The 26,601-nt window shown below is 37.9% G+C and overlaps 1 protein-coding gene across 10 annotated transcripts in view; it reads left to right on the top strand.

Moving 5' to 3' along the window:
* Positions 1–26,601, top strand: part of OXR1 (oxidation resistance 1) — a 592,053-nt gene that overhangs the window by 452,107 nt on the left and 113,345 nt on the right. Inside the window, exon 1 of one of the 10 annotated variants that reach the window (XM_069081342.1) lies at positions 14,753–14,810. The exons of 6 other annotated variants lie outside the window; for them this stretch is intronic. In XM_069081342.1, coding sequence (XP_068937443.1) covers positions 14,768–14,810 — 43 coding nt within the window. In that variant the 5' untranslated portion in view covers positions 14,753–14,767. Of the gene's footprint in view, positions 1–14,752; positions 14,811–17,784; positions 17,920–18,035; positions 18,393–26,601 lie in introns of those variants that run through there. 3 more of the 10 variants (XM_069081344.1, XM_069081338.1, XM_069081341.1) reach the window with 3 other exon arrangements.

Raw genomic sequence — 26,601 nt, 5'->3', positions numbered from 1 at the left:
CCTGTTTTAAGTGGTTGTTACAAGAAAAGTGCTTTGTAAACTGTAAAGTATTATGTAAATGTGAGCGACTTTTAACAGCAGCTATTTGGGCCTCAGTTCTCATCTGTAAAATAGAGAAAATAGTATGCATCTCACATTATTATTTTTAGGATCAAATGAGTTAATGTATGTAAAACTCTTTTTAAACCTTAAAAAAAAATACTGTACAAATGTCATCTGTTATTATTTATCTGGACCTGTAAGTTCCTTGGTGTAGAGACCTGAGTGGGAGGGGTGGGAAGAGAGGGAAACTCTCCCAATACAGACTGTCATGGTCACAAAAAGTTGTCCAGAACCACTCAGAAATAGGAAGGAAGGAAGCAAGATTTATGAAGTACCAACTATGTGCCAAGCACTGTGCTAAGTGCCTTATATTCTCATTTAATCCTTACAAGAATCCTGGGAGGCAAGTGATTTCTTCACTTTATAATTGAGAACACTGAGACAGACAGAGGTTAAATGACTTGCCCAGGGTCACAAAGCTAGTAAATGTTTGAGGCTGAATTTGAACTCATATCTTTCCAACTTCTAGGCCCAGCACTGTCTCCACAGCATCACCAAGCTGAACCTAGAGGCTAAATCAAATTTGCCCAAAGTCACACAGCCATTTGTGTCTGAGGTGGAAACTGAGTCCAAGTTTTCCTAACTCCAATATAACTTCCTGTCCATAAATGCCATCATGTAGTGTTGTGATTAATATAAGGACATGTATATGGAAATCTAGCAGAGCTTCAATGTCTAGTTTTTCTCTAGTGAAACAAAAGGAGACATAGGGAGCCTCTTCTGTTTAATTTCTTATAAAAGCATAGAGTCAGTCTAGAAAGGCTGATGAACTACTAAGTCTTAAAATGGTGAGAGATGCTTTAAGGTTTACAAAGTGCTTTTTGCACACATAATATCATTTGCTTTTTACCTCAATTTTGTGATGTAGGTAGTGCTATGCTATCTAATAGAGAAGAAAACTGAGTCTCCCATTAACAACAAAGTAGGACATATACTCATAGCTTTTCCCCCAAGAGTTAAAATCTTCCTCCTGATATTTATACACATATAACCTTTTGAAGTACAGCCTCAGGCAGGGTGGAGCAATGAGTTGAGTCAGTAAAACATATTTACCAAATCTTAGGAAAAGCTCCCCATATTTATGTAAGGTTTTTCTGCATCTTTTTGTGACAAGCACAAGACAATCTTTATAATTTAATTTTCCTTGGTTGTATAAGTGGAAGATCTGATTCTTCATTTTGTCTGCATGATTACTTTGAAACCCACCTGCTTTAGGAGATTTAACTTGACCAGTTTCCCTATCATTGTCCATTAACATACCCATTTATTTAGAACCAGGCCCCAAATATCTGATTCCTAAATATTGAAATTATCAGCAAGGGAAGTCAAGAATTTGTCATATCTTCTGGTTTTAGAATAGACTTCCGCTTATATTCATTGAATTTCTCCATTACCCCCATGGCAATTTGGTGATCTATGTTGTCATTATCATTAGAATCATCATAGTCCAATGCCTTAGGCAGCACCTTTATTTGTAAAAAGATTTATGGAGAGCAGAAACTCAAGCCTTTATTTTTTTCATGGCATTATGTGAACATCTACTTTCTTAAAAATCAATTTCTAAAGTAACAGAAATTATAATCGTTATATATGAATAAAATTAAGAATCTAAAATCAAAATTCCAAATTTTATAGGTTTAATCAAGTTGCTGCAGAAATTTCTAAATGTCTGTATGAAGTAGGCAAATGAATCACAGTTGGTTTTTTCCTTAGATTTGCAGGCAATGGGAACATGGCAAATAATAATGGATTTGAAGTCACAGGACCTAGAATCAAGGTCCTTTAGCCTCTCCGGGTCCCAATTTCCTCTTCAGTAAATGAGTATATACTAGATGACATGTGAGGCTCCTACTGGCTCTAAATCTATGGCAATGTTAGCAAATCTTTCAAAAACATCAAATCAAGCTAGGAAACAATCAAGCAGCATGTAAAATAGAAAACCCAAGTGTACAAGGTAACACCAACATGCAGGCTTATTGATTTGAATGATATCTACTCACTTTCTGGGACAACAGCATGAAGGTAACAATACCAGCTCACATTTATAGGGCTCTTTAAGTATTACAAAGACCTTTCCCCCAAAACAGTCCTATGAAGTAGATAGTACAAAGGACATCCCCACTTTACAGAAGAAGACACTGAGGCTCAGAGAATTTGGATTACTGATAGTCACACAGATAAATGAGTGAGCTAGAGCTTAAATCTAGTTTTCCATACTTGCTAGGCCAGCATTCTTTCCATAGAGACACAGCTGCTTTTGCTTCACACTTATAATTTCATGCTTTAAGGATATATGTCTTTTTAAGTGGGGTGGGATATTTTTACCAATGAAGATCATGATCCCTTCATTTCCGGAACTCTTCACCTGGAGTCTGTGACCTTTTTACAAATATACCTATATATTTTTATAGCTATCTCAAGATTAGTTACCTCTGTAATGCTATGTATTTTATTTTATGCATTTTAAAACATAATTCTGAGGAGTCCATAGACTTTACTAGGTGACCAAAGGGTTCTATGATATAAAAAAATAGAGATTGAGAATCTTTGCTTTATGATTTAATAATAATAGGAACATAAAGCATTTATTAAGCAATGAATATGTATCTGAAATTCTCTCCCTCCTGCTCCCTACCTCCTGATTTCCTTTGTCCTAGCTGAAGTCTCATCTTCTACAGGAAGTTTTTCCTGATCCCCCTAATTCTAGTGCTTTTCCTCTGTTGATTATGTCCAATTTGTCCTGTATATAACTTGTTTGTATATGGTTGTTTTCAAGTTTCGTTTTCTCTTTTTAATTGGTCACTTTCTCTTTTTAATTCAATTTTTTGGGGTTACATTTTAAGTTTCAAACTGTCTCTCTCCCTCCCTACTCTGGACTAGAGAAAGCCTATATACATATATATATATGTGTGTGTGTGTGTGCTTTGTATATATGTGTATATATGTATGTGTATGTATGCATGTATATAAGCATGTATATATACAAACACACTTATATAATACATTTACATATGTAAAACTATACTATGCATGCTTTTATTTATCAGTTCTTTCTCTGGAGGTTGATAGCTTCTTCCTTCATAGGTCCTTTGTAGTTGATTTGAATATTTATAATACTCAGAATAACTTAGTTGTTCACAGTTACTCTTCAAATAATATTGTTGTTACTGTATATAACTGTTACTGGATATAACGTTCTTTTGGTTTTGCTCATTCTGCTCATTTCACTCTACATTATTTCATGCAAGTCTTTCCATGTTTTTTTTTTCTAAAATCACTGAGCTCATCATTTCTTACTGCACAGTATTATTCCATCATAATCATATACCACAACTTGTTTAGTCATTCTCCAATTGATGGGCATCGTCTCAATTTCCAATTCTTTCCTACCACAAAGAGAGTTGTTATAAATATTTTAGAATGTATGGGTTCTTTTCACTTTTCCTTGATCACCTTGGGAAATGGACTTAATGGTGGTATCCTGGGTCAAAGGGTATACACAGCTTTATAACTCTTTGGGGATAATTTCAGATTGCTCTCCAAAATGGATTAGTTCACAGTTCCACCTAGAGTGTATTAGTGTCTCAAATTTTTTACATCTGCTCCAACATTTGTCATTTCCCCTTCTACCATTTTAGCCAATCCGATAGGTGTGAAATGATATCTCAAAATTGTTTTAATTTACATTTCTTTAATCAATAATGATTTAGAGTATTTTTCCATAGGACTCTGTGTGTGTGTGTATTTCTTTGATTTCTTCATCCCAAAACTGCCTCTTCATATCCTTTGACCATTTATCAGTTGGGTAATGACTAATGTTCTTATAAATTTAATGAAGTTCTTTCTATATATGATATGAGACTTTTATCTGGGAAAATATCTATAAAATTTTTTCCCAATTGTCTGCTTTCCTTCTAATCTTAACTACCTTTATTTGTATACAACCTTTTTAATTTAAAGAAGTCAAAATTATCCATTTTATATCTCACACTGCTCTCTATTTTTTGTTTATTTATAAATTCTTCTCCTACCCATAATTCTGATAGGTAATATGTTCCATGTTCTTCTAATTTACCTATGATATCTCCCTTTATATCTGGGTCATATATGTAGGGTTTTGTTGGTGACATTAGAAATGCTGATGATTTATGTGGGCTTACTTTATATCCTGCTACTTTGCTAACATTACTGTTTCAACTATCTTTTTAGTTGAATCTCTGGGATTTTTATAAGCATATTATCATATTATCTGCAAAAGAGATAGTTTTATTATCTCATTACCCATTCTTATTCTTTCAATTTCTTTTTCTTCTCTTATTGCTATTGCTAGCATTTTAAATACAATTTTGAATAATAATAGTGACAATGGGCATCCTTGTTTTATTCTTGATCTTATTGGGAAGGCTTCTAGCTTATATGTATTACAAACAATGCTTGCTGATGGTTTTAGGGAGGTGCTTCTTATCATTTTAAGGAAAAATCCATTAAACCTATGCTTTCAAGTATTTTTAATAAGAATGAGCGTTGTATTTTGTCAAATGCTTTTTCTGCATCTATTGATAATGATTTTTGTTACTTTCATGTTACTGATGTCATTGATTATGTTAATAGTTTTCCTTATGATAAAGCATCCCTGCCTTCCTGGTATAAATCCCGCTTGGCCATGATGTATATAATTTTTGTGATATATTGTCATAATCTCCTACCTAGTTTTTATTTAGGATTTTTGCATCCATATTCATTAGTGAAACTGGTCTATAGTTTTCTCTGTTTTTGCTCTTCCTGGTTTAGGTATCAGCACTGTATTTGTTTCATAAAAGGACTTTGGTAGTACTCTTTGCCTATTATTCCACATAACTTATTTTGTATTTAAATTAGTTTATCTTTAAATATTTGGTAGAATCCACTTGTAATTTCATCTGGTCCTGATGCTTTTGTCTTAGGAAGTTCATTTATAGAATATTCAATGTCTTGTTCTAAAATAGGTTTATTTAGGTATTCTATTTCCTCTTCTGTTAATTTAAGTAGTTTATAGTTTTCTATTTGGTCAGTGTCATGCTATCTCCCTGATTAGATTTGGAGTTCCTTGAGATCAGAGACTATCTTTTCCCTTTCTTCATAGCCCCAGAACTTAGTATAATGCCTAGTACATAGTAGGAACAAATAAATGTTGACTAAGCCTTCATGAGTTGCTGTGGCTAATTTTTTTAAAATCATTTGATGATCATCTTTCTAAAAATGATCTTTAAAATTAACTAAGCTTGGGGTGGCCAGGTAGCACAGAGAGTAAGAGCACTGGCCCCAGAGTCAGGATGACCTAGGATCAAGTCCGGGCTCAGACACTTAGCACCCATCCAGAAACACCTGGCCGTGTAACCTTGAGCAAGTTACTTAACCCCAATTGCTTTAAAAAAATTAACTAAGGTGGTTCTTGCATAAAATACATACATACATATATGTGTGTGTGTATACACATACAAATAACATGTACATACACACATTTATAGTCCATTGCAGACCATGTCCTCAAAGCATGAAGTACTTATTTAAAGGGTTGTCATGGAGAAGAGGGAAAAGATTTGTTCTGCTCATGCCCACATGACAAAACTAAGAGCAATGAATGAAAGTTAAAGATAGGCAGTTTTAGGTTTATTAAAAAATTTTTTTCTTAAAAATTTGAATTATCCTAAGAGCCTACCTTAGAAAGTACTGAGTCCCCTCTCCCTGGGGGCCTTCAAGTAAGGACTCTATGTTTTTTGAGGATATTGTAAGAGGACATTCTAGTTCATCTATGAGTCATACTAAACAACCTCAGAGACCCCTTCTGACTGAGGTCTTGTGATTTTCACCTTACTTATTAGTAGGACCTTTTGTACTATAAACTCTACTGGCATGACCTTCAAGAACACCAGGTCACCTCCATATTACAATGAAATATTTGAGTTGGTGTTTAGTGGAGAACTGAAGCTTTAGCAGTCATCAAATTCATGATGACTTGTTAATGACATTCACAATGTAAAAATATGCTAGTTAAATAATAAGTACTATTCTGCTGGCAGGAAACCATTTTGTAGGCAAGGAAACTTTCCTTCTGCCATATGGATCTTTATCACACCTTTCTTTCCACCCTGATTTCTTTGTGTTAAATGTAGCAAAATGAAATTGGTGCAAAGAACACTCTAGAGACTGAGGTGTCTTAATTGGGTCTATTTATTCTTTACTAATGTAAATGAAAATGAAGAACTGAAGACCAAAAATCATGTCAAGGAGTGAGGAGAATCTGTCTTAATGTGTCTTCTGTTACCATTTCTCTTTAAAATAAAGATTAAGGACAGAATCAGATCAAAAATAGGAAAAAGATATTACATGATTCTTTTTATACCACTTTTAAAACAAAAGTTAGTTGATAAATACCGAGTAATGACCTGGCCTCAGGACAGCTAGATGGTACAATGGATAGAGTTCTAAGCCTCTAGTCAGAAAGACCTGAGTTCAAATCCAGCCTCAGATATTGAGAAGCTATGTGATCCTGGGCAAGTCACTTAACTCTCCTTGCCTCAAGGAGATCTCATCTATAAAATGATCTGGAGAAGGAAATGGCAAAACAGTCCAGTTCTTTGCCAGGAAAACCCCAAATGGGACCACAATGAGTCAGACATGATTGAAAAACACCTAAACAACAAATGACCTTGGCAAATGGGATAACTACCCTCTTAAATACTCATTATAAAACTAGTTAAAGAGGTAAGATGTAGTTATGAATAAAAATTTCACTTATCTAAATATCTATTTAAAATCTAATTCTTCTAATAAAACAGCATTTGGTAAATTCTTGACCTGCTGTGCTGACAATTTCATTCTTAGAAGCAGCAATGAAGAGAGCTACTATTCCACTGGACTTCATTTTGACCCACTAGGAATAACTGTATATCCATTTTTTTTATTCATTACAGAAAAATTCACATTCAAATTAAACAATTTTAGCAAACATTTGTTAAGCACTCCCAATATTCAGTTTACTGTGTTAGGCCCATAAAGACAGAAGTCCCTGCCCTCATTGAGCTTACATTCTCCAAGAAGGTAGTATTACTAGTACTGGCTTAGTACCTCATTATTTCACAGGCCTCCTGTCTTTCTGGCATTTATGTCTGCTAAATCTTCATTTGTTCAGGTGGCATAGTGAGAACCATGTTAAAAAAGATTGACAGGATATTCATACTGAACACACATATTGTTCATCTTTTGGTCATTTACAAGGCAAGGATGGTAAAAGGAATGGAAAGGGTGTTCTTTTTTTTGTTGTCTTCCTTTCTGATGATTTTTGTCTTTTTTCCTATTTACAAATCACCTGAATTACATATAGTTATAAGAATAGTGTTTATGTAACTATACATGAGATCTACTTATATAACCTGTAGAGGATCTTTCTAATTGGTTTCATAGATGCAACCCATGGGAAACTGGGCAGGCTCTGACTTACTTTTGAATCAAGAGTTTGTGTATATGTAGTGCATGCTCTCCCTCTCTATCCCTCTTTTTCTCTCATATATAATGATATTTGCTTTCCTGTTAATAGAACATTTGCATTTGCCTACATGTATGATTATGGAATGTCCCTCTTACTTTTGGAAAAAAAAATCTAAATAGGACTAGCATCCACTCTCTTCACTGCACCTCAGTGTGCTGAATCAGGAATAAGGTGGGCTGTATCTTTAAATGGGTCAAGAACTCTTTCCAAGTACTCCACCTACTGCCCTTAATTATGCTTGATAAAGGTTTGGCTGCCACATGACTTTTTTTTCCTGTTTATAACTATCTAGAGGACATGCACAATAATGTATATTGGGGGAGGGAGAGAACATACCCAATTAAAAGGTAAATAATATAAATAAGCATTGTTGTTTTGTTTTGTTTTTTTGGCTACATGTAACCCCATCTATTCTTGAAACCTGGCAGGAGGTAGGGTGGAATTAGGAGTGAGAAACCCTTCAGTTCCAATCACTATTTTTTTTTTTTATTAACAGTTGCCCACAAGTCTTAGAGGGATTGGGACAGGAGAGCAATGTCCAGACATGGACTGCCCAACCCTGCCTACCACTCTTTCTCCTGCTTGGCATATGATTTTATGGCATCTTCTTTCGCAACATCTCCAAATTTAAGTTAAAAAAGATATTACCAGATAGGTACACACTGGGACAAAGTCCATTTTCTAGTTTCAGAGTCTAACACCTTTATAGCAATACTCCCTAGGTGGGATCCCAAGGTTGTCTGGCTGTATTCATCACACATTCTAAGAATGCTGTTCTAGAATATGGATATTGAAAGGCAAGAAATTACCAGCTGCATTACCTAATGTCTCACAGTACTTAATAACTAATAGCAGATTTAGATTCCTTCAGTTTTTTTCTTTGTAAACTGTATAAATTAGTGTCCATTGCATTATACAAACACTGAAAATAATTTTCTTATCCTTTACTGTGAATTATTGGAATGAACATTTTAATTAGAATGCTGTGGTGTAACTAATGGTGAGTGGTCATTTTCACAATGAAATTCTTGATTGTTCCTTTAGTTTGTTGTTGGTTCTTGTAGTAGATTAATGTGCTTATATAATTTTCCATATTTAGTATTTTCTTTGTATCTGCAATGTGCTTTGCTTCAGATTTGCAAGGCACTAGATAAATATTCCTTAAATGAATTGATGAAATAATTTAGTTACTTGCAGGCAGCTGTGTTATATCTAAGGCTGGCACTTGCAAAAGAAGTAATCATAATTTCATTGTGATACTATAAAATCTTCATCATTCTAAAAAGTTATTGAGCATAGATCCTTGCGATTTGTTCTTTCTTTGCCTTGATTATTATACATATTTATCTGGAGCAAGAGCGGATACTCTTTTTGAAAGACATTTATAGATTAATAGAGGGATGAAGTTATGTATGAAAGTCTTTTTGGGGAAGGAGTTACTCTTCACTTTCCTGGCAACCTAAAGCAGTGGAAGGGAGTTCCAACACTGAAGGGGTATCAAGCAAAGAGAAGCACCAAAGGAAGGGCCTTAGGACAGGTAGAAATTCTGACTGTAAAGTCCCTTATTGGAGTGGAGGACGGAGCCCTTGCTGTCAGTTGGGCTGTTCTCACAGACAGAAATCCCAGTAAACTGTTGGTAGAAGTATGGGGGGTGGTGAGTGATGAGAAGAAGTGGAAAAATCATATAATTCCTTCATCCAATTCTTTTACTTGATGAGGAACCAGAGATGTTGCTGCTTGCTTAAGGTGGGCCATGAGGATAGTAAACAGAGAAGGGCAGAGAGCTGAGCCCATTAGTGCTATAACTCCAAATCCAGTGCTCTTTCTACTGACCTTATCACCACATCCCAAGTGAGCATCACAATGGAAACTCACCTACAGATCTAGCAGAAGTGGCAATGAAATGATGCAGTTAGAGATCCTAGGTCTATTGGACTCAAGTGTGGTTACCAACAAAATCAGCAAATTCACTTTACTAATTGTGCCCATTAAAACAAATGCAAAGAGTTGAATAATGCAAGCACTAGCATTTCTAAATAATGAAACACTTGCAGGTGGCTAATATAGTAATGCCCTGATTTAGTTTCCCTGGTTCCCATCCATTTGAGTTGTCATAAATCAGTAAGGGCAGCTGGGTGGCACAATGGATAAGAGTGTTGGGTCTGGAGTCAGGAAGACCTGAGTTCAGCCACTTAGTATCTATGTGATCTTGGACAAATCACTTACCCTGTCTAGTTTTCTCATTTGTAAAATAAGCTGGAGAAGGAAATGGCAAACCACTCCAGTATTTTTACCAAGAAAACCCCAAATAAGGTCACAAAGAGTCAGATACAACTGATAACAACATAAATCAGTCCTCTCAGAATTTTGTCTTCTCCAATTTTGTCAGTGTAACTGTGATTTTGAAGTTCTAAATCAGTGTAAGTCATGCTGCTACTAACTAGTGGCATTCTTGTTCAGAGTTCACTTTTTGTTGCATGAACTGAATCTACATATTAGTAATATCTGCAGATGTACTTATGTTGTTACCTTATATTTAGAGAACAGGTCTAACCTTTATCTTTCCTTCATACTATTTCCATGAATCTTTTTGAGATTTATCTCTAGCTAAATGTTACTTTCACTCAACTTCTTCGGTTCCCTGATATTTGTACTTATAGTTTGAAACTCATTTTATTTTTAAAGATCCATTTATTTTATATTTAAAGGTCCTCTGGAAAGAATTTTCTTCAAGTAATGAATATAATATGGTAGCTACTGTTGAAGGATGTGGCAAGCTAGGAAGAAAGACAGGGAGCAGTTATTAATAGGTAAATCACTTAAAAGTCATCTTTTTAGATAGGTAAAAAAAAATGAGCATGAATTTACTGATTGCTTAATACATATTATGACATATATATATATACACATATGTGTGTATATCTGTATCTATATATACCTATATCTATATTCTCAACACTAGCCCAGAGTCTTAGCTAATGTTCAATATAAGACAGTTAACCAGAAAATCTTTAAGGTATGAGATTTAGATTATTACCAATTTTTCAAGTCTTATTGATTTGATCTTCACAAGATTTTAACATCTGGTTCCTTCAGATCTCTCTCACAAACTGTCTTAGTTCCTGGCCCTCATCTCTTCTTGCTTAGAGAAATTAGCCTTCCTGCCTCCAGCTTATACCCTCTTCAGCCTATCTTCCACATTGCTATCCAAGTAATCTTCATAAAACTTTGTCCTGGTCTTTTCATTTCTCTACTCAAAGACATTTAGTGGCTTCCATTTTACCAAACAAAATAGAAACTCCTAACCTTCCATTCGAGGCCTTGAAGCAAGATCTAACCTGCATGTCCTGCCTTATCTCATACAGTTCCATTTGCTGTACTCAATGTTCTAGCCAAACAGGACTACCATTTCTCCCCTTCTCATCTTGCTTTTTGCCATTTCTATGCCTAGAATGAACTCTACCCCATCCCCCAATAAAATCTCAAGTCCCTTGGTCCCTTCAGGATAAAATTTATTGTCACAAAGACCCTTTATCCCTTAAGTCTTCCTTGAAAGTGTTCTCTTCTATTAAATTTCTCATAGTTCTTTGCCCTGGCCTCTCCTTTTCACTTATCCCAAACTTCCATGTATCACAGTTATTTGTATTCATGCAATTAGAATGCAAACTCCTTGAGAGCAATAACTAAATTAGATCTTTGTGTCCTTGTTATCTGAAAGGTAGTCCCTTGCACAGAGTAAATAAATGCTTGGGAATCAACTTTTTGAATTGCAGTTAAAAGCAACAGAGCTGGGGAAAAAAAATCTAACTTATGTGCTCTGACCTCCCTGAGATTAAGACAATTTACATCTGTCCCTCAGGGTTCTAGGGGTACCCCTCAGGGAGTTTGGAGGGGGTATTTCTTCTCCAATGCTATTAGTTTGAGCCCCCAACAGGCTGTGTTCCCTACCCAGTTAGATGTCAGTTAGATGTCAGTTAGAGGTCAGTACCTCATTTTCATTTAGCCACTTAACATAAATTAGATTTTACAAAGGAATATTTAGTTTAAAGATATGGTCACAACAAAACTATAAACATACTCCATTCTCCCCTCATCCACCCGGGTAGCACACTTTCCTCTATACCACCTCAGACTCTGGGATAAGTGGTTTTATACTTAGCATAGTTTCTACATAGCACTGGTTTCACCAAGTTCACAGCCAAATGCAATAGTGATTTTAAATAAGTCAAAATTATTTCAGAGGTTCACTCCTTGCTCCTTAGAGAATTGCTGGCTGCAGAACCTTGATACTGGGACTCTGAGTTGCCTGGATCTTTGTTGGCCCCTTGAGGTTCTTTCTCTTGTCATTTTGAAACTTCCAAGGTTGTAGTCTCCAATCCCTTCACCTAAAACAGAAAAGAATAAATACAGAGATTCAGGATCTAGGCCTATTTCACAGGGCCACATGTCAGCCTCAGTGAGGTCCCAAGGACTCTCTCTCGTTACAGTATTATCTCTTACCAGACCCCACCAAAGGAGTTAAACGAAGACTAAACCACCAAAGAGAAAACGGTTAAGACTCTGGTCAATAATGCCATTTTTGTTTGTTTGGGTTTGTTTTTTGGGGGGGGGAGTTGGTCTTTTTGGAGGGGGGAAGGCAAAGTAGTTGAGGTTAAGTGACTTGCCCAAGGTCACACGGCTAGTTAGTGTTAACTGTCTGAGGTCATATTTGAACTCAGGTCCTCCTGACTCCAGGGTTGGTGCTCTATTGACTGTGCCACCTAGTCACCCCATATAATATGGTTTTTTAAGGCATCCCCACCCAGTTCCACTTCTACAGCCAATCAGAAAGCCTTCTTCTAACCACACTGTTAATAGACAAGAACCATTTACTAATATCTACATGGTCTCCAGGATCTCTCTAAAGGATTTCTATTACATACCAGTCATCACAGCTCTTATGGAAGCAGGTTTTCCATCCTCTCTTACATGGGGAATTTGCATCAAGTGAGCCTGCTGATATGCCTCTGCACATTCACCATCCCCTTGTTACTTTATCCAAACCAACCTTTTAGTAAGTACTTGTTTGTGCAATACACTGTGCTGGGTACAAAAATGAACAACAATATAGGTCCTGCCCTCAAAGAGGTTACAGTTGTTTTAGGAAAGATATGCAAGTCAGAACATAAAGTTCTAGGTAGAATGTGAAAAGAGCAAAATAAGATCAAGACAAAGCAATTTAGGAAAATTTGAAAAGAGAATTCAATTTTAACTGAGAAAACTTCAAAGCCCTGAGCGGGTCTTTGAAGGAAGAATATACCTAATTAATTAGAGATGACTGATTTCATTTGAGTCATGGGGGGATGTCCCATACAAATGCAGAGAAGCAAGAGAATATTAGCAAAAGATCAGGGAATAGCTAGGGATACTTTTGTGCTGGAGGGTAGAGTGTATGAATGGGGAAGAATGTGAAAAATGACTTTGAAGGTTGTTTGGAGCTGGATTCTGGAAGGCTTTAAATACCATGCTGAAGAGTTTGTACTTCAGCTTAGAGGAAATAGGGTGCCATTAGGAGCATTTGAGTCAGGAAGAGACACACTCAAGACCTGTGCCTTTTGACAAATAATCTTGGCTGCAGTGGGAAGGATGGATTGGAGAGGGAAGAGACTGGGACAGGGAGACTAATTAATAGGAAATTAAAATCATGAAATCAAAAGGATTCCTGTAACTCAATAGTGTGTGTTTGTTTTCTTCATCTGCTGTTGAAAAAGGTCTTAGTTTGTGTACTTGCCGAATATGTGAGTAGGAAAAGAAATTATTTGCATTAACCCCTTTCTTGTTAAGTTGTTCTGTGTTTAGTGTTCATTACTGACATGACCTTAAATTAACAGAATTGACTCTGAGAGTATCTGTGATAGTCAGTGGAAAAGACTAGAGAAAATGGCCTCAAAACAGTGCCCTGTCAATAATATTTGCACAACAGAAGGAAGAAAGTATGCACACAAATACTAAAACTTGCAGGGTGGGTGTGGAATGTAACAGTGGGGAAAGGGTCGGGACATTATGCATTTAAAAATATTGTTAAGACTGCTGCTTTACTAATTTTTGTTACTGCTGTTTAGTCTAAACCTTTTATTTCCTTGATTTGTGGAATTTACTCCTGCATAAATTGATTACACTGACTACATAGGTAGATAATGGGTTCTACAGTAAATGATAGTTGATTATTGTAGTAATCCTATGGATTGTGGGCTCTAGCTTGTACTTTTCCACTTTCCTTAATAAAAAGATTGGGGTAGCTGTAAATGTGTAACTTTAATCAAATACAAAAAGTTGAAAAGCAAATAAGGGGTTTTGAAATATACAGACAGAACCTATCAACACTGGATCTGGGGATGTTTGGGGGTTAAGGGATATTCCTGGGAAAACAGAAATGTTGGATAAATTTGGGGGCTAAGAAGAGCAAATCAACCCTATTTCCACATCCCTGATTGTCACACTCAAAGTTTTTTTTTTAAGTTTTTCTAAAAAACTTAAATATTGATCATCACTACAACCAACTAGAAGGTTGCTTATTAACTATGCATTCACACTTGAAAACTGAATGAGAATGATATGCTTTACACATTCACCAACCCCTTGTTACACAAACAATTTTCATCATTACAGTCATATTATGTTCCCTGTTCTTTTGGTTCTGCCTTTTTTCACTTTCTGTTGTTTAAATGAACAAATAAATGCAATGCTTTAGCACTGTGCTAAAAATTGGGGGCACAAACATAAAAGCAAGTACTGTTGTCCTTGCCTTGGAAGGAGCTTACACATTCCAGTGGGGGTGACAAAGCATATAGATGTCTGATGGTCTGGGATGCATATTCTTTGGAAAGATGTAGGGGTGGAGAGTGGAACCATCATGAAATGGACTGACACACCCTTCCTTGTAGCTCTAACAGATATGATTTGATCAAGGTTCAAAAACAGGAAGGGGGGTTGGGCATAGAGGACACAAGTCCAGTGGCAAAGCAGCTGCTGAGAGGGAAGACAGGAAGAAGAGGATGCCTAGAGACAGTTCTACATGTCAGGGGCCACTGAGTAACCGACAGTTGTGGGGAGAGAGAGAGAGAGAGCAGTATGAGAGCTTCAGGAATCCTCTACGGCATGATTTCTAGTCTGTTAAATGAGCTTGCTAATGAGAAGTCCAGTGAGTAATTCATGATTTCTTTTTTCTCCATACTTCTTATCTTAATTGCATTATAGGATTTCATTAAATTCTTCTATCACAATTTAACCATTCCCCAAAATCGATCATTTACATTGCTTCCAGTTTTGCTTTTTTTTTTTTTTTCACTTATTCATATAGCACCTCACCTTGCAGGATGAGTCCCTTAGAGACAGTTTACCAGTTTAAGGTATTATAGAGGTCCAAATCCACTAAAACCATAGGTCAAGAGCCGATGGCAACACTGTTACTGTGAATCATAAAAATATTTTCACTGATTCAAAGCAAAGCTAATTAATTAAAGACATAGTAAGAGAACCTGGGAACAAAACGTTCCCGCCCCAAACCTAGCACATGCTTCAATTTTGTGCTTAGAATGTATGATCCATTTTATGCCTCCTGCTTTTAGGCAAAACTTGGTGATCATCATTTCATATAATGGTCATTCATCCAATAACTATCAAGCAACTTGGTAGCAGGTGTTCCTCCTCCAAACTTCACACTTCTCCCAAGTAAATTACTAATCTTGCTGGAAAAGGCAAAGAGACAAAGAATAAGCCCAGGCAGGAAAATTCATAATTTCCACCATCCCAGCCACATTCTTGGTCTTTCATATATATAGATATGCCCCCCAAGAAAAGCCAGAAGAGGTTGTGAAACACACTTGTCTACAAAGAAAATCTTGACCAGGTAGCTCTTTTTTGTTTTTTGGGGGGCAACACTTTTGAAGTACGTTCCACACAAGTATTTTTGATAAATATATCATTTAATATTTCACAGGGAATACCACTGATTTTTTTTATGGAATTCTATTCACACTGTACATAACAAGAGAGGCTGAAAGACCGAATTGATTGGAAAATAATAATTTAAAAAAAGATCTGAAAATAATACATCAATAAGGCCTTTTCCCAAGGCAAAAAATAAAAAACCAACTAAGATAAAATAATTTTAGGAACAAGAATTTCAACTCAGTTATTCAAAATTTCACTTCAGAAATTTAAGTTTATTGCATACATCTGAGCCAGCCCATATAAGGAGGATTCAGAAGTAGCCCTAGATGTTATAAAACAAGAGAGTAATGTTGCTTAGCTTTTACTTAGAAAAGCAAAGGTTAGGAAAGCAACCGATCCAATAATTACTGAAGATGAAAGTGATTGAAGAGAGTGATTGCTGATTGGAAGAAGAGAAACTGATGACATAAAATGTTAAGAGTGATGAATGGAAGTACTGTAAGAAAAATTTGGTATAGGAATTCAAAAATTTTAAAGATTTTTCTTGACTGGACTGCCTAGAATATTTATTCTTTCAGTTAACATAAGCAACTACAAGTCACAGACTCTCTGGGGTTCAGATGGACCTGGGCTGGAGTCAGGACCCAATTTCAAATCCAGCCTCAGACACAACCTCAGTGTGCCTCAGTTTCTTTAGCTGTTAAATGGGAATAATAAAAATACCTACTTCCTAGGGTGGTGGTGATGATCAAATAATTTATTCATAAAGCACTTACGGTAGCACAGTAGCCGGCACATAGTAGTCACAATAAATGCCTGCCTCCTTACCTCCCCCTGGCTTCTAAGGGCCCTTCCAGTTCTAGATCTAAGCTCCCATGTCCAGTCAGGTATCTTGGATTTCTGTGACATCAACAACTTCAGACTCCCATGATGTGATTTCCTCCCAGCTAAATCTCAGTTCTTCCACACCAGGGGTCTGTGACCTTTTTTCTGCTGTTAATATTTTGATAACTATATTCAATGTTAATGAACACAATTAATTTCAATTTATTTAATTAAATGTATATAATTGGTTCCCTTTGTAACACTTTGTGTTTTATATATCTGAAAATATTATTCTGAGATCACCAGTTTATCCTGTATATAGCTTCTTGTACAGTCCTTTGCTTGTGGTCTATTCCAGTAGATTGCCAACTCCTTGATGTTAGGGTCTGTTTTTGCCTTTGCCTTTGACTTGCCTTGAGAAGGAAGGTGTCCATAGGCTTGGCAAAGGGGTCCAGACAAAAGAACAAAAACAAAAACAAGAACCCCTGCTCTACATCTTAGCAGCTGGGGTGGAAAAATTCATCCTCCTGTGGTCCGTCTGGAGATGAGCATCTCCGAGATTTCAGACCCTTATTTGAACTTGCCAGAATTTGCTTTTGGCTGGCATGGCCTTCAAGAGCTGAGTCTTGAGAAGAGCTTTTAACGACAATGTAGTTTTAAAAATCTTTTCTAAAATTTAAAACCTTTTTTTCCTTGTAATCGGCTGGGGGGGGCACTTTCTCTTTTAACAAAAAGAGATTTTTTTTTGCTAATTCCTTTAAGCAAAAAATTAAAATAAAAATTCAAACACCCACCTAAGTGGTGAATAAAGGCCAGAAACCCCTAAAAAATAAACTATGTAGACAAATCTATCACATTTCTGACCGAAGGGGCTGCTCTGTAGCCCCTAGGAGGATGCTTAAAACCTTAACAAAATTAGATTTTGCAGGATGTTATATAAGCAAACAAATTAAAAAAAAAAACCTTTCACATTAATCTAAGCATACTATTGCAAATTATAACAATTGTTGCGTTGTTTTAAAAGGACTGACAACCTGTATGCTTGTTGACTTAAGAAAGGCAGCTCGCTTTTACTGAACTCGTTTTAATAGCAGGGCTTCAGCTTGGTCGCTGTTGTTTTCTGGGATTTACTTCAATTCGCAAAAATATTTCATGAGGATTGGCAGGCTGTGCAAAAACCGGGAAGGAAGAGCCTTACTTAACCCTGTCCGCGCCCCGGCCCGCATCCTTCCTCCCACCCCCGCCTGGCTGGCTTCTCAGGACGGGACGTAGCCCCACCGCTCTCCAGCTCCGCCAGGCTCCCGGGCTCAGAGGAGGGAGGGGCCCGAGCGCAGACCCGGCTCCTCCAGGAAGCTCTACTTAGACCCGAGGGGGAGCTGGGGGTGGGGGTGGGGAGCGGCGAGTGAAGGTGCTGGGGATCGGATTGGCTCGCGGGATTCTCTTCCCTGTTCCCACCACCGGAACTTTCGGGTCGGGACGCGGGCCCTTTAAAAGAGAAGCCCAGGCCCCCTCCGGCGCCTGGAACTGGGCGGGTAATAACAACAATTAAAAACTTTTTCTACAACTTCTGCCGCTTCCGCCCCCTCCGCGGCCGAGTTTCCTGCGCCGCTGCCGCCGCCGCCACTCGGGACTGTAGTGCCCGGGGCTCCCTCTCCGCTGGGCGCGCGGGCGCGGCGCTTCCTGCCCTCGGCCTCCTCGCACCCCCTAAGCCCAGACCGTTGGTGGCCGGGCCGCCCCCGGCCCGGGCTTGCCCCGCGACGGCGGCGCTCCCCCAGCCGGGGCGCCGCCATGGAGTACCTGAGCACTTTCACCGGCAAGGGCAGCCGCCTGCTGCGGGGCACTGCCAACCGCCTGTGGGGGCTCGGCAGCAGCGTGGCGGGGGGCAGCGGCAGCCGACAGGTGCGCTTCGAGGACTACCTGAGGGAGGAGAGCCCGGAGTCGGCGGAGCCGGAGCTGGGGCCCTTGTCCAGCTCTTTGGGGGCTTCGCCTTTCCTCCAGGGATCGGGTGAGAGAAGGCAGGGGCGGGGGCGTGGACCTGGCCGGGGCCGGGGTGTGAGGGCGTGGAGTGAGGAGCCTAGAATCCCTTGGGTGTGTGTAAGCGTGTAAGTGTCCTGGCTATCAAGTGTTCGCGCGAGTGTATTTGTGAATGTGCAGGAATTCTGGCTACCAGGTGTGTGTGTCCGCGTACGTGCATGTGCGCAGGAATCCTGGCCACCAGGGGTGTGTGTGTGTATGGGTGTGCAGCAGTCCTGGCCGCCAGCTGCATGTCCTTGTGCAGGAATCCTCACCTCTGGCTTCTGCGTGTGTTGTGCCTGCATGTGTAGGAATCCTGGCCACATGTGTAGCGTCTGTGTATGCCTCTGTGTGTGTGCCAGATTCTTGGCCAGCACAACTAGGGTCTGTCCGGTGTTAAGAAATGAAAGGAGCCTGTTGAAGGACAAGTTTATGGGAAGGGCATACCCAAGCCTGTGCATGAACCCTGTGCATGAAGGTGTTCAGTAGGTTAGAGGGTTCTTAACCTGTAGTACATGACCTTGTATAAAAAATATGGGTGTGTATATACACACACAGATCCATTACACGCACACAAAGATATTTATTATAGTTGTTTGTAGTACTATGTATTTTATACATTTAAAGATGTTATTTAGAGAAGTGGTCCTTAGACTTCACCAGACTGTCAGAGGCATCCTTGACATAAAAAAGGTTATTTAAAAAAAAAAAAATGCCCGAATTAGGATCAGACTTGCTGCTTACTAACTTTTTTGTCCAGTAGTCCTCCTTTCCCCAGTGTAAAGGCTTTTTTTACCAAGCCCAGTACAATGATACTAGGAAAAGAAACTTCTGAGGCCCCTGAAATGAAAGTAAGCATTGTGCCAGTTAGTCTCTTACCTCTGATCTCTCATCTCCTGTTTTCTCTTTTCTCTCCTCTCTACATTCTGCAATGTATGACTTTTTAGTACAAACTTTTAATGTGGCATTTGCCACTGGAGGAATTTATTCAACTTGAGCATTAAATAATTAGGTATGAATAATCTTTTAAAATTTTGGACACTATACAAGGGTTCATAACCTGGGGTCCTTGAACTTTTTTTTTTTTAATTTTGATAGTTACATTTTAGTATAACTTATTTCCTTCACAATTCTATGTAGGTATTTAAAGCCGTTATTCTGAGGAGGGGTGTATAGATTTTATCGGCCTGCCAAAAGGGTCCATGACATAAAAAAGGTTAACTTATGTACCTATACAAGTTCCCTGATTGTATAAATGATAATGGTTTAAAGGAGTCCTGCTGCCTTGAAATGGCTAGAATTTTCAACTCCTTTGCCAGTCATTAGTGACAACTATGGGAACTTCATTGCTACAGTTTTCTCATCACAATGGCTGTTTCATGGTTTTTTATAATTTAGTATGATAACACTATTCATGGTCTTGAGGAAGCTGGAGAAAATCCTAAGTTTAGTATTTATTTCCCTTATTTTCTCCTTTGTGGTCTACTTATGCAACATTTTCTGTTAAATCTTTTGCTGGTTGGCTCAGCTACTGTTAAATAAATAAATAAACTGCTTTTAAATAAAATTCTTAAGTGTCAGGTACTAATAGTTTAAATTAATTCACAACCATTAGATGATATTATTGATACCTACAAAGTTTCTAATAATTGTTAAACTTGCTCTTGTACCTTGAACATTGTAAAGGCATTTAAAGGAATAGTTATTGGATGGCATGGAATTATGGATTTTAATATGGCTACTAGTTTAAGTTAATATGCCTGCTAGATTCTGGCATTTTAGTCCAGATGACTCTGAAATCTGAAGCCACTCTTTTTTTCATTCTTTGTCGCTTATATAAATATATAAGTTATATAACTAGATAATGACATATTTATACTTCAAAGGATCTGCAGTGTCATTTATTTGGATACTCTCACATGAATGCAGATCATAAACCAGCAGGTATTACTGTTTTCCATATCCTCCAATAAATCTCCTATACATACTTGGTTCCTTTATCACTTCATTGACATAATTTAGATACCATTGGAGCCCTTGAATGGTTCCTGTAAAGTGTTGCATTACCAATGACATATCACTTTATCAACTTTTGTGTCCTACCTAATTTTGGTTCTTGGAAGATTTGCTAGTCAAGTCATTCATTTTAAGAAGGATTTATTAAGCACTTGCTGTATCAGGCCCTGTGCTAAGTAAACACTCCCTATAGGTACAGAGGAAGGCCAAACTTTGCCCTCAAGTAGCTTATATTGAAATTGTACACAAAAGATACACACAGTGTAAATGAGACATAATCTCAGAAGGAAAGCCCTGGCCCTGGTTGTGAGGGGAGGAGGAAGAGAAGAGAATTGCTGCCGATAGGCCTTCCGCAGATTGTGAAATTTAAACTTAGTCTTGAAGGAATTTAGTGAAGACAGGAGGAGGCAAAGGAAGAAAAATCTCAGCTATGGGGAACAGCCAGGATCAGTTGCATCCAGAAAGTGAATGTCTGAATGTGGAAGAGTGTGAAATGTAAGAGGATTGTAAAGGTAGGAAGGGGTCAGGTTGTAAAGGACTTTAAAAGCCAATCAGATGTTTTTGTATTGGTTCCTGGTCATGATAGACAGCCACTGGGGTTTATTAAGTAGGGGAGGGTGATATGGTTAGATCTGTACTTTTGGCAGCTGAGTAGAGAATGGACTAGAGTTGGGAAATTCTTGAGGCAGGGAGACCAATCAGAGGGCTATTACCATAGTGTGAGCTGAAGAGGGCCTGTACCAGAGTAGTGCAGGTGTGAATGGACAGAAGGAAATGTGTGTGTGTGTCCAAGAGATTGAATGGAGAAATGAGAAAACTTAATAAATTGGGCATGTGGTACGAGTGTGAAAGAGAAATTGATGAAGACATTGAGTTTGGGAGGCTGGGTGACTGTGTCTGTGGTGCTCTTGACCTTATTGGGGAAGCTTGGGAAGATGAGAGGGTTTTGGATTTTTGTTTTGTGTGTGCCAAGTTTGTGATGCCCAAGAGGCAGATGATGGTACAAGATGAGCTCAGGAAAGAAATTAGGACTGGGTATAATGATACGAGCATTAATATCACAGAGCAGATGCTTGATCAGTGCTTGTTGACTGACTCACTGGCAAAAAGATTATTAATATGATTAAAGATGGGTCTTTGTTTCAAGAAGACCCTGGACTTGAAACTTAGAAATTTCTGAAACACAATTCAATCTGCTTCTCTTCTATTTAGTGCTCATTTGTAATGTCTATCTGGTCTAGTCCAGACAGTAGACTTGGTTTTTCCTGTGGAAATTGTTTGCCTGAAGTCTTTTTAAGTATGCGATTCATTTAGGCAATTCTACAATGTACCATAGTCAGACGCAGTTAGCACAGTCATCTGGAAACAGGAGCACCTGGAGGATCTCAACATCTATAAGGAAACCCTTTTTTGTTTTAGACTCTCCATGATTCCAGGTAATTGTCACTTGGTGAGCATGCATATCCCTGTTTCTTGACTCACTTGATGATTGAAAAAAAACAAAACAAAACAACTATAGAACAAAGTATATTTTGTATTTTTTTTAAATTTTTTGCTTTTTGGAAGGGGGAGGGTAGGGCAATTGGGGTTAAGTGACTTGCTCAAAGTCACATGGCTAGTTTGTTTTTGTGTCAGGTGTCTGAAGCCAGATCCAAATGCAGGTCTAACTCCTCCTAACTCCAGGGCTGGTACTCTACTCACTGCGCCATCTAGCCACCCCTCTCTTACATATTTCAAGGAAAGTTGTTGGAGGAGAACCTTTAAGGCAGTGTTTTTATCTATTGAATCAGATACAATGCAATGTGGAACTTGTATTTTCAACACTAGTAAATTAATTGTGTGAATAAAGATTTGGTGTGCTGTAGAATTTTGTTTGAGAAAACCTGCAGGTCCCTTTCTTTTAACTTTAACGAGTGCCATCAATGTGTGTAAGTTAATTCTCATGAAAATTTTATAGAGAGGAAAAAATAAGACACATGGTTTGCTTGTATTAGGAGGTTTGGTTATTTTTATTTAGTTTTTATTTGGTTAACAAGCTCTGAGAATTTTTTCCAAGTTTTTAACATCTTCCACTCTTTCAGATACCTTGAGAATCAGTCCTTTAGTACCTTCAAAATTTCATTGCTTCTAGCATTGAGCATCCCTAGACAATAGTTGGTCTAATCTTCTTTTCCTGTCTCTTTCAGTGCCAGTTTTACTTTTCATGCAGCATATCTGTTCTTAGAGTGTACAAGTGTTGTATTGTGATGCTTCTAGATTTCTATCCTTGCTCATTAAACATTTCTGTTATAAAAACTCTTTGCAGATCTTTTCCATTTTTGTTTTGTTTGTATTAATGGTTTCATCTTTAAATGTGCTTAGAATGGTGTAACAGCAAGCACCCTAGCATACCCAGGATGGCTGCTAGCACAGGTTCTTTGATCTGCATTTCTGAAGGAAAGCAACTCAAAAAAAGTGAACAATCTTACTTTAATCAAACATATAAGTATTGTACACTTAGTTCAGGGGAAAAAGTCAGCATGCTGAATTTCAGAAAAAATAAACAAGTTACAAGCAGATTAAAAAATACAGTCAAAATAACACAATTAAACAAATCAGCAGACAGGGCTTCTAGCTGTCTGACCATCACATACCTACATAGTTAGTTATCAGAGAAGCACTAACATCTGATTTTTTGAAGGAGGGGGGAGGGCGCAATGGCTGCCCAGAGTCTCATCTGGCCAAATCACAACAACTCTTCCCAAAGTGAGCCCAAAGCAAAACTTCACATCAGAGGTATACATAGCCTTCTCCAGAGTCTGAAGACATCACAACCCTTGTGACCCACTGCCCAATTACAAAGTAAGGTGTGGGCCTTATCGAAAAACAAGCCTCCTCTAAGCAAGCTTCCCCTGTTGGGCTCCCAGTTCACCCTTCAGCAAACTCCTCCCACCACATGCTCCATGTGACTTCATTCATCCTATTAGGGGGTAGAGTATATTTTCAAATCAGGGAAGGCCCTCAGCTTTACTTAGGCTTATTAAAGGACAGGGAAGATCTTCAAATTCCCTTACCGTTACAAATGTCTTAACTAGTTTTCTTTAAACTTGTTCTTCTCTCTACCACTTCTTACTATTTTATGCGGCAGTAGTACTCATTATCTTCCATTATCATCCTCTGTAGATTTTATAAATGAGTGTGTATTCTTTGCCAGTGTTGCCTTTGGCTGCCATATCAGTTTACTTGACAAGGAGATCAAGCATTAGCTGACTGAAGCAGTATCTATGTTTTTTTTGGTTTTGGTGTTGTAGAAGGAGTGGTAGAATTAAGAGTTTGAAGTTATTTGAATGCCAGTCCTGCTAATTATAACTTGTATGTTCTTAGGGGAGTAATTTAATTTAGCAGGGTATTTCTTTATGTCAAAAGCAAGGAGGTTGGACCAGATTGTCTCCATTGTATCTTGTAGCTCTAAAGCTATCATCCTTTTTACAAAGTTGATTTACATTGTTAAGCTTTCTTAGTGAATGATTATTATCTTGTCAATGTCCATTCCTTCACCCAGTTCCCATTTGGGGTGCCAGTCACTGTAATGGGAATCTGTGTTCATCAAAATACAGTATTCTACCGTAAGATACCCAACCTGGCACATTCTGTCCATCGAGCAGTTTTACCCCCTCTATACTCCTGTCTATACTCCATTTAGCCACCACAGTGATTTTCCTAAAGCTCAGGTGTGACCATGTCACACCCCTGCTCTACTCATTTAATTCCAGGGGCTCCTTATAGGATCAAAGATCTAATGGTTTGTTTGGCATCAAAGCCCTTCATAACCTAGCTCCCCAGACCCCAATATATACTCTTTGATCCAGTAACATTGATCTTCTGGCTGTTCCACAGATACTACATCTCTTGGCCCCTGGCATTTTCTCTCTCTGTCATTGTAATGGAAATGGCAATTTAAAGATCTTCCCTGCCCCTAGGCTAAAAGTGCACCTGGAGCCTGCAGTGGGAGGCTTGTTTTTCAGTTGATACTTTTTGATTGGTCAGTGGGTCCAAAAGGTTGTTACATTCTCCGAGCCAGGAAAAGGCTATATAAGCCCTGATTTGTAGCTTTGTTTTGCGGGGCTCACTTTGAGAAGTGTTCTGTGATTTCATCTGGATTATGGGAAGCTGTTGTCCAGACCCCCCCTTTGAAAAACCCAGATGTTGATTTGGTATGGATGTAATGGTTGGACAGTTTGGAAAGCTGTCTACTTGATCTGTTTCTGTCTTGATAATTCTGCCTGTATACTTTGAAGTTCAGGGTGCTGACCTTTTTCCCCTGAACAGGGTAAAAGATATATGTCTGACTGATTAAAGTAAGCTTGTTAACCCATTTTGAGTTGCTTTCCTTTATCAAAGCAGATCCAAGAACCTGTGTGAGCAGCCACCCTGGGGACGACGGGGTGCTTGCTGCTACAGTCATCCTAGGTATGCTGTCCCTCATGATCTTTGCTTACTGATGTCCCTGACTTTTAAGTCCCAGCTAAAATCCTGTCTTATACAGGAAACCTTTTCCAACCCCTCTTGATTCTAGTGCCTTATCTTTTATATTATTTTCTTTTTATCCTGTATATAACATATTTGTATTTATTCATTTGCTTATCACCCCCATGTGTAGGGACTGTCTCTTGCTTCTTATTGCATCTCCAGTGTTTAGCACATTGCCTGGCTCATAGTAGGTTTGTTGAATTACCAAAAATGCAAGAAGGGAATAGTCAGGCTTTTTCAGATTTGTTTCTATAACAGTCTTAACTTTAGTCACAGTTGACTGAAAGGAGAATATAAGATCTTGCTTTGTCTTTTTTTCAAGAAAATCATTTGGGGTCGGCTAGGTGTCACAGTGAATAAAGCACTAGCCCTGGAGTCAGGAGGACCGGAGTTCGAATGTGGCCTCAGACACTTAACACTAGCCTTGTAACCTTGGGCAAGTCACTTAACCCCAATTGCTCCGTCCTCTCCCCTGCAAAAAGAGAAAATCATTTGACGAGCAAAATTATTGATTAATAACAATAGACTTATGTTCCCCAAAGGCATTTGCCACTATTATGGAGTATATTTTTCAAAGTACAAATAAGAGGACTCTGTGCCAATAAAAGTAACAATCCATATGGAAAAATCCAAGTGGATGAAGAATATTTATTATATAGGTATTAGAGAGAGTTGAATGGACAATCCAGTGAGTTAATTCAGCTCAGTCTGTTCATCTCATCTGTGTTTTTTAACTTGAATAGATAGACATTAAAGATACTAGAGGAACTGGGTTCAGGTAAGAGTGCAGTTGGGAATTTGTGCACTTCCGTTTAAGTAGTTAATCTAATCTTCCTTCCCTTCCTTAGAATAATACCTGGGATTTCATCTTTAATAAAAGAATTGAGAATTGAAATTTATTTTACATTTAAAAAATAATTTTTAATTGCAACTATACTAAGAACAGTGAATCATATGTTAAGGGTTGTTTTTTTTTTGCTGCAGTATTTCTAACAAAATTGTGTAATAAGAACAGTAAAATATCCTTTACTTCACATTTCATATTTGCCAAGTATCATAAAAAGCATCATCGTTGCAAAACTCTTTTGAGAACTCCTTGAATTTTCCCAAACTTAACACTTAAATATTCAAATAGTTCCCTTTTGAATAATAATAGTTTGTATAATACTTTAATCTTTTCAAGTTTTTTATATATGATACCTCTTTTGGCATAGTCATCCTGTGTGATAGGTTCAATTATTATTCTCATTTTATAGATAAAGAAACTGAAACTGAGAAACGTTAATTTACTTGTCCAAGGTCACACATATAGGTAACAATCTGAGGCAGGATTTGAACTCAGGTCTCCTTGATCCCAAGTCTGCTTTATCTACTGTACCTATGCTGTTTATCCTTGTTGATGGTCTTGTCTTTAGTTGTTAGTTATACCTTCCAGATTATCATTTGGCATAGTCATCTTTTTTTTTTTTTTTTGCCTTTTTGGAGGGCATTTGGGGTTAAGTGACTTGTCCAAGGTCACACAGCTAGTTTTTGTGTTAAGTGCCTGAGGTCGGATTTGAACTCAGGTTCTCCTGACCCCAGGGCCAGTGCTCATAGTCATCATTATTTATAACTCCTGTAGTATTGTATAAAATCAGAAGAATTTGGAATTTTAAGTTTTCAACTTTCTGTACCAG

The sequence above is a fragment of the Petaurus breviceps genome, unplaced genomic scaffold (genome assembly GCF_028583685.1).
Source record: "Petaurus breviceps papuanus isolate PSGF00001 unplaced genomic scaffold, PetGlider_PUasm1.0 98, whole genome shotgun sequence".
NCBI classification, from domain to species: Eukaryota; Metazoa; Chordata; class Mammalia; order Diprotodontia; family Petauridae; genus Petaurus; species Petaurus breviceps.
Note: the sequence above shows the minus strand (reverse complement) of the source record. Positions and strands in the feature narration are given on the sequence as shown.